The 9,020-nt window shown below is 34.0% G+C and overlaps 1 protein-coding gene across 1 annotated transcript; it reads right to left on the bottom strand.

Moving 5' to 3' along the window:
- Positions 1–759: 759 nt before the first annotated feature.
- Positions 760–1,707, bottom strand: LOC110288549 (olfactory receptor 8J3-like). The gene has a single exon (XM_021154864.1). The coding sequence runs from the start codon at positions 1,705–1,707 to the stop codon at positions 760–762; it is 948 nt and encodes a 315-aa protein (XP_021010523.1).
- Positions 1,708–9,020: the final 7,313 nt, after the last annotated feature.

Raw genomic sequence — 9,020 nt, 5'->3', positions numbered from 1 at the left:
ACCATGAAGGGGGACATTTGAAACATAAATAAACAAAATAACCAATATAGAAACAAACAAACAAAAAACCCCAAAAGCAATACAGGTGATTCTTTCATGAGATTGATTTCTTTTGGCTTTTCACATATCCAATACCTGGGTGTACTGAACACTTATTTCAATATTTATCTCTTTCTGAAAAATAATCATTTTTGTTACATACTGTATCATTAAGAATAAAATAAATGCATACTCAAATATTAAGAGTTAGATGAATGAATAATATTTTGCAAAAAACCTGAAGGATTTAACTATCTATAATAGTTGTTCAGGACCTGTCTGTTGCTAGAATGTCTGATTATTGATATTCCTAAGAAATGATTCTTGAAAACCTCCAGTCTGTGCTAAAACATTCTCTTGTTTGTCAATTATGACATGTTCATACTAAGACTTGGACTCAGGATTTTGTGCTCATGATGCAATAACTGTACCATAATCCATAACTCAAATCCCCTGGTTGCCCTTGCAGTAAATTGTATTCTGTCTTTGAAATAAAATTTTTAACTTGTAAATTACTTATTATTTTTCTCCTTTGGGTAAATAAATATGGGATAAAACGACGACAACAACAACAACAAAGCAATAAATCCAATTGCTTCTGAAGGTTTAGGTCCTGACATTTACCAACAATATCTTTGAAGGACAGTGCCTTAAAAAAAAAAAAGAAAGAGAAAAAGAAAGGGAAAGGAAATCTTTAAATAAAAAAATTTTGGTTAAAATTCATATGAGATTGAATCGTTTGCATGGATTTTTTAGGAATTCTTTCAATGCACACTTTACATCCTTGTTTCTGAAGCTATAGATGACAGGGTTCAACATTGGTATTATTAGGGTGTAGAACACAGAAGCCATCTTGTCAGTGTCTAAGGAGTGATTAGTCCGTGGTTGTAGATACATGAAGAGAAGTGTGCCATAGAACACAGTGACAGCCATCATGTGGGAAGCACAAGTAGAGAAGGCTTTCTTCCTTCCTTCAGATGAACGGATCCTCAAAATTGCAAGTATTATGTTGAAATAGGATATAAGTACAATAATCATAGAGAAAAACAAGTTTGTCGCTGAGAAAAAAAATACAACGGTTTCTGGAAGGTGAGTGTCAGAGCAGGACAGAGCTAACAGAGGGACATTATCACAGTAAAAGTGGTTGATTACATTGGAAGAGCAATAAGAAACAGAGAACACACAAGGTGTCACAACAATGGCTGTGACAAAGCTAAAGAGGTATGTGAGAAACACCAGTAGAAGGCAGACCTGTCGAGACACCACCACCATGTAGAGCAGTGGGTTGCAGATGGCCACATAGCGATCATAGGCCATCACAGCGAGCATGAAGATCTCTGCTACAATGAAAACCAGGAATCCTCCCAGCTGCGTGGCACATTCATAGTATAAGGTGGTTTTCTTACTGACTAAGAAGTTGACCAGCATTTTAGGAGCAATGACAGTGGAGTTGCCAAAGTTGATGATCGCCAGGTGTCTGAGAAAGAAGTACATGGGAGTTTGCAGCCTTGAGTCCACGGTGGTCAGGGTGATGATGCCGAGGTTCCCTGCTGCTGTCAGAAGGTAGATGACCAAGAAGAGAAAGAAAAGTGGAACCTGCAGTTCTGGACGGTCAGATACCCCCATGAGTATGAACTCCGTGACATGAGTGAGATTCCCTGTTGCCATTATATGTTCATCTTTTAATGTGGAAAATAAAAATATTATCAGGTCACCATTTCTATGTGTCTTTCATAATAGTGTGGTAAATGTCTCATTCTAAGTCATTTTATTTAGAATGACAAATCTAAAACATGTTCAATCATGCTTACTCTTTTTCCTTATCTGTGCATAAATATGAGAAACATCAGAGAGTACTGTGGCTCCAAGTGTCTTAGACATTGGTTAATTAGCATTGATATGATTATACAAATCACAACATCATAAAGTACCTGAAGTATGTTTGTGCATACACACAGAGAGACAACACACACACACACACACACACACACACACACACACACTCTGAGGAGTTGAGCCAAAGTGACTGGATTATCTGGTTATTAGCTTTTCATCTCTTAGGCTTTTCTCATTGATTCGTCTTACATTTCTGATTCATTTTCCTGAAAACAAATCTATTCTTTGATATTCATCCATCTTAGTATCTTGCTTCAAATCTCAATCCTTTTTAATCATAATTCATTTCTTCTGCCAATTCATCTAGTCTTGCCATGTTGTTCTGGCTTTTAGTTAATTTCAGTTCTATTACTTTCTTCTTACATTCTCGTCTGGCATTTCCATTAGAGTTTAATTACTTCTATTTAAATTGTTTTTAAGAATTTCAATTTAGCACTAACAAAATTTCAAGACTGAGTCTCTCTTTATGTCCCATTTTATATGATAATCGCCAACCATCACTCCAAAGAACTGCTGGGTGCTTTGTCAGTTGTGGCATCCTGCTTGGTACTATTATGTACAGTTGCTGATAGATGTTGATTGCTTTGGTTTAGAATGGTAGAATACCAAATAGAAAGTATTTTTATCTTTATATAACACAAAATTTCCCTAATAATAGATTAAATAGAGTCTATGTATTTATTCATAATGTATTTATATATGTAATTTGTTATAAGTTCCACACTGTTCAATAGGCTAATTTTGGAATATGATTATTAGTGTTTTTACAATATTTAAATTATCTAAAATCTAAGTAAAGCAGTATTGCCATTGGAAAACATCACTGAGATGTGATTTTGTTTACTCTGACTGAGATGTTTGATTAGTTGTTTACTCATTTTTGGTGATTATTTAAAAAAACTAATTTGCTTTTAAAGTTTGTAAATGAAATGTTAAAATACATAGATGAGTTATATACATAACTGATCCCAGCAATAGTGCTGCTTTTCTGCTTTTCAAAGTTTGTTGAATTTTCTCAATAAATCCTAGCTTAATAATGAATTTAAAGCTTTAAATACATATAGCAAGTACATTATAATTTTGTACATCAAAACTAAAAAAAAAACCCAACATATTGCTAAATAGCTGAAAAATAGTAGAAAATACCATAATACATAAAAGTAATACATATATACAGTATGTAAATGTTCTTCAATGTAATACAAATTATTATATATGGACTGAATTTCATACTGCACCCTATAAACTATATGATATGTCATTAAGATTGAGTATTTTTTAAAGTAGTACATGTGATATCAAATAAAATCAATGTAACAAACATTAATGTAGATCTTTGTGATTGCTTAAAGATAAATGGTCTATACTTTTAAAATTGAAATACATGAGTAATAGTTTCTTTCCCTCATATTTTGTGTCACAGCACTATGCTTCCATAAACATGATTGGTTTCTTGGAAAGTCAGCTTCAGTTGTTTAACATGATATAAGTTACATTAATGGTACTATTTCCTCTCCAGTTGTTACATGAAAAAATATCAAGTAGCATTTGCTTTGGCATACAGTGCTTTCTATCAATGGAATCTTACATTAACAACAAGAATCAATTACATCATTAACAATTATTGTTTTGGCTAAATTTTGTGCAATTATTTTTGAAAGCTAGAGTTTCTGTATATATTTAATATATTTAATTATTAAATCAATGATGTACTAAAACATAATTAACAGGGCCAATGACATTATGATTTTGGTAAGCAATATTATTGAAATAGCCATTTTTAGAACTACTCAAGTGTTTCATTAGTCCTCATCAGAATCTTGTTTGAATTCTCACTGGATGCAGTGTTTTAATTTTGCAAATTTTCTTAATTTAACTTTCATGTAGATATATGTAATTGGTGAGCCATAAGAAACTATCAACACTTGAACAATTGTAATCTCCATAATTTTACCATCTTCATTTTACTTCTCAACCTCTCAGAATTTGACTTAGAAATGACATTATAAAACATTTCTTAATTATCTTCTGAGATTTCAATATGTAATTCTACCAGTTCTCAAAACCTAAATAGTCCTTTCCACTGTATGTGTTCCAGGAATCCAACTCTGGGGTCTTTTGGATGAAATGCTACTACTTTACAAGAGTTCTCATTCCTGAACATTACAGATCTGCCTTCAGGAATTTTTTTGTATGTCTCTTATTTTTGAATTGTGAAAAAAACCATTAACTCTTAAGTAGCAGGAAATATTTCAGCCACCCAATAGATAACATTTCAAAAACAGAAAGAGAGAGAGAGAGAGAGAGAGAGAGAGAGAGAGAGAGAGAGAGAGAGAGAGAGAAGCTCACCTTTTACTGTTAGTAATCTTGTAAGAAATTTTTGGAAACACAGAATTATGTATGTCAGAGACTCTTCAGATATCTCCTCTGTTCTACCACTTCTATGACAGATGAAAAACCTCTCTGTACTCTATGGAAAATATCACTTTACTCACAATCTCTTCCTCTGAATTAGCAGCCCAGGCCATTTTTTTCAGTAGATAGACTGGATTTAAATAATTAATATCTCTTTCCCAGAACTAGCATTCTTAGATCAGAAGCATGAGTTCCTAGGAAAAGAATTTAAGTGGTAATCAAAAGATTGAAGGTTTTGATAGACATTTGGACTCTGAATTTAGACCAACAAATACATGAAATACATCATAAACTACCAGTAAGAACAATCTACTAGGCCCTACAACCAATATGATGTTCCTATGAAGGTAACTGAACAGTTTTAAATATTTCTGTCCCTAAGGACTAGCTCATTAAGATGTATTTACTTATTTGCTGCAGTCCCTACACATAAGAAATTAATTTTTAAAGAAAAAGCTTGATTCCAGGGGGACAGGAAGACAAATGGTAAGCTCATTATCAGGTCCCACTCTTCTTTTCACAAAGGTGAAACATGAATGCTGCTCATGTATTCACCTGGATGTATATGTTAGCAAGTAGATGTATTGAGTACATCAACTTATTCATTATTTACTTATTTTGTGGTGTATCTCTGTACAACATTCTAATTTGAAAGAGTTGGAAGTACTGAGAATCTTACTGTGAAGGAGAGCCAATTGTTAAAATCATAGTATGTGGCCTAGCTATTTAATTTTAAATACAGGGATAGAATGACTATAAACCTACTATTCTGCTCAAACAGAAAACAAAAGTATATGAGATATAAAAACAATTTGCTCTATAGTATGCATACTTGTGTCATGCAGCACAAATTTGTTTAATTCTTCTAAAATTTTGGAAATAAACAATTTTTCATTTGGCAGAAAAAAATATAATACTGAATTATTTATTTTTAAATACTAGTTAACAAATCCCTCTCATCAAGTCATTCACACTGAATTTGCTTTTGGGTAGAGTTATTTTTATTATGTTTTCATTTCTTATTTTGTAATTGTAACTATATTTTAAGATTTCCTTTGGGTTTTTTCTGGCTTTTTACTTTTTAGTATATTACACTTTTATATATTGTGAACAATTTTAAATTTAAATAACATCTTCTTCTGCTCCCCCAATACTTCCAGTCTCTTTTCCCCTCGATATCCACCAAACTTTAACTTATTTATCAAAAACAAGCAAACAAAAAATCCAAAATATATGACAGCAAAACCAAGAAAAAAAATCACACCTTGAATGAAACACCAACAACAAAATCTACCAAACTGTTCTTAAATAAAAGCACTTAACAAAATTGTAAAGTACATTATATGTTGTTCAACTACTCACACAACCAAAAACATAATCTTTACTTTTTTATTACTTTTATTTATATGTATACATGTATATATGTATGTATGTATGCATGTATGTATGCATGTATGTATGTATGTATTTGTGTACAAATATGTGGATCTAAGTACAGGTATCTGCAGAGCCTAGAGAATGGCATTTGATCTTAATAAACTGGAATTATAAGTAGTTGTAAGCATCTGTCATGGGTACTCGAAACTGAACTTAGGTCCTAGACAAGAACATTATGCACTTTAATCACTAAAGTATCTCCCACACACAATTGCTTTTTCAAATATTTTGTTTATCTAGCATTATTGTTTGTGTTTATGTGTCTCTGTGTGTATACAAATGTCAGAGCATAGCTTCCAGGAATCAGTTCTTTCCTTCCACTTTTGTTGAGTCCTGGTTATTAAACTCATGTTGTCAATTGTACCAAGTTCATTTAAACACTAAGACATTTTACCTGTCATTCATTCCAAATATTATAATCTCCAGGAAGGAAAATCTATTACATTACTACTATAGCCTGTACTTTACTCAGTTTATGCTTTTTTATATTAATTTCTTCATTTACATTTCAAATACTATTCCAAAAGTCCCCTATACCCTCCCCCAACCCTGCTCCCCAACCTACCCACTCCAGCTTCCTGGCCCTGACACTCCACTGTCCTGGGGCATATGATCTTCACAAGACCAAGGGCATCTCCTCCCATTGATGGTCAACTAGGCCATCCTCTGTTTTTTGTGGGTTTTTTTTTTTGTTGTTGTTGTTGTTCACTTTTTTCAACATTGCAAGATCGTTTTAAATTTAATTTTTTCCAACTTTTATTAGGTATTTTCCTCATTTACATTTCAAATTCTATCACGAAAGTCCCCTATATCCTCCCCTCACCCTGCTCCCAGAGCCATCCACTCCCACTTCTTGGCCCTGGCGTTCCCCTGTACTGCGGCATATAAAGTTTGCAAGACCAATGGCCTCTCTTCCCAATGATGGTCATTTTTATAGGTGATTAACGTTTCTATAATTTATTTTAAGTTTCTTTTTTTAACCAGTTTTTTATATTTTAAATATCATTTACAAAGCATATTAAATTCAATTAAACAAATTTCATAGTGTTTCATCCAATTCTAGTTCATAGCTTACAAAAATTGTGTAAATACATTGTATATAAAACATTTTGAAATGTCATGAATTAAATTACAATAAAATGCAAAATATCAAAATGATTAAAATGACAAACTTAAACATCATCACACTGATATGATGTGACATCATAAGAATATTATTTATATTAGAAATAAATTATTGAGTGTCCCTGTAAATATGGATGTTAGTAATTTGTATATTTCCCTCAAATTAATTTATATCTTTTCACTGAACTTAATTCATAGTAATGAAATATGGTGAGATTGCATTAATTTAAACATTTTATTCCTTTATGATTATTAATGGCTAAATGTGTCATTTTACTTTTTTGTGTTGAATTTTCTACTAAAAATAAATTGGACTATTTTCTTTTTTGTTTTTTTTCTAATTCTTTTTATTATTATTATTATCTTTAATCTTTCTTTACAGTCCAATCATTAGCTCCCTCCTGTTCTGCCCTCCAACAGTTTCTCATCCCATTCCTTTTCCCCCACCTCTAAGACGATGAGCCTCATACACCCTTTGCAACACCCTGCCAGGTGTCCCCATTCCCTGGGGCCTCAAGACTCTAAAGCGTTAGGTGCCTCTTCTGTCATTGAGGCCAGACCAGGCAATTGTCTGCTCTATATGTGCCCAGGGCCTCAGACCAGTTAGTGTATCCTGCCTAGTTGGTGGCTCAGTGTCTGAGAGATTTCAGGGGTTCAGGTTTGTTGAGACTACAGGTTTTCCTATGGGGTCACCCTCCTCCTTAACTTTTTCAAGCCTTTGCCTAATTCAACCACAGGGGTCCCTGACTTCATTTCAATGGTTAGGTGTAAGCATCTGCTTCTGTCTCCATCAGCTGCTTGATGGGCCTCTTGGAGGGTAGCTATGCTAGGCTCCTGTTGGTAAGTACGCCATAACATCAGTAATAGTGTCAGGCCTTGAAACCTCACCTTGAGATGGGTCCCAATTTGGGCCAGTCACTTGATCTCCTTTCCCTTAGTCTCTTCTCCATTTTTGTCCCTGCAGTTCTTTTACACAAGAACAAATTTTACTATGTCAAATTTTTTGACTGTGGGATGTCAGCCCCTACAATCCACTTGATGCCCTGTCTTTCTACTGGAGGTAGATTCTACACGTTTCTTCTCCCCATTGTTAGGCATTTCACCACCTTTGAGTCTTGAGATTCTCTCACCTCCCAGATCTCTGGTACATTCTAGATGGTCTCCCCACCTCCCATCTCCAGAGGTTGCATATCTCCATTTATTCTGCTGCTCCTTGGGACTTTGCTCCTTGTCCCTAGTCAAACCTGATCATGTTATCTTTTCCCCTGCCCCTGCCACTCCCTACACCCAACCAGTTCCTTCCCTCTCTCTGCCCTTTCCTTTCTTCTCCCTCCCAAGTGTTATTGAAGCATCCTCACTTAGGCCTTTTGGCTTGTTAACCTTCTTGAGTTCTGTGGATTGTATCCTGGGTATTCTGTACTTTCTTGGCTAATATCTACTTAATAGTGAGTACATACAATGCATGTCCTTTTAGGTCTTAGATACTTCACTCAGGATGATATTTTCAAGTTTCATCCATTCCCTTGCAAAATTCACGATGCCCTCATTCATAATAGATGACTAGTATTCCATTGTATAAATGAACCACATTTTCTGTATCCATTCTTTCATTGTGGGACCTCTCGATTGTTTCCAGCTTCTGGCTATCACAAATAAGGCTGCTATGAACAATAGTAGAGCACATGTGGTTTTGATACATGGGGCATTTTGGGTTATATGCCCAGAAGTTGTATAACTGGACATAAGTTTTCATTTTACAATTTTCTGAGGAACATCCATATTGATTTATAGAGTAGTTGTATCAGTTTGCAATCCCACCAGCAATGAAGGAGTGTTCCTCTTTCTTCACATTTTCCACATATTGCCAACATTTGCTGTCACCTGAGTATTTGATTCCAGCCACTCTTATTGATGTAAGGTGGAATCTCAGGTTCATTTTTATTTGTATTTCCCTGATCACTAAGGACTTTGAACATTTCTTTAAGTGCTTATTGGCCATTTGAAGTTCCTCTGTTGTGAATTCTCTTTAGTTCTATACCCCATTTTTGATTGGGTTGTTTGGACTTTTTAGTGGTTAGCTTCTTGAGTTCTTATATATTTTGGATATT

The sequence above is a fragment of the Mus caroli genome, unplaced genomic scaffold (genome assembly GCF_978045245.1).
Source record: "Mus caroli unplaced genomic scaffold, Mus_caroli_1 scaffold_2, whole genome shotgun sequence".
Classification (NCBI taxonomy): Eukaryota; Metazoa; Chordata; class Mammalia; order Rodentia; family Muridae; genus Mus; species Mus caroli.
Note: the sequence above shows the minus strand (reverse complement) of the source record. Positions and strands in the feature narration are given on the sequence as shown.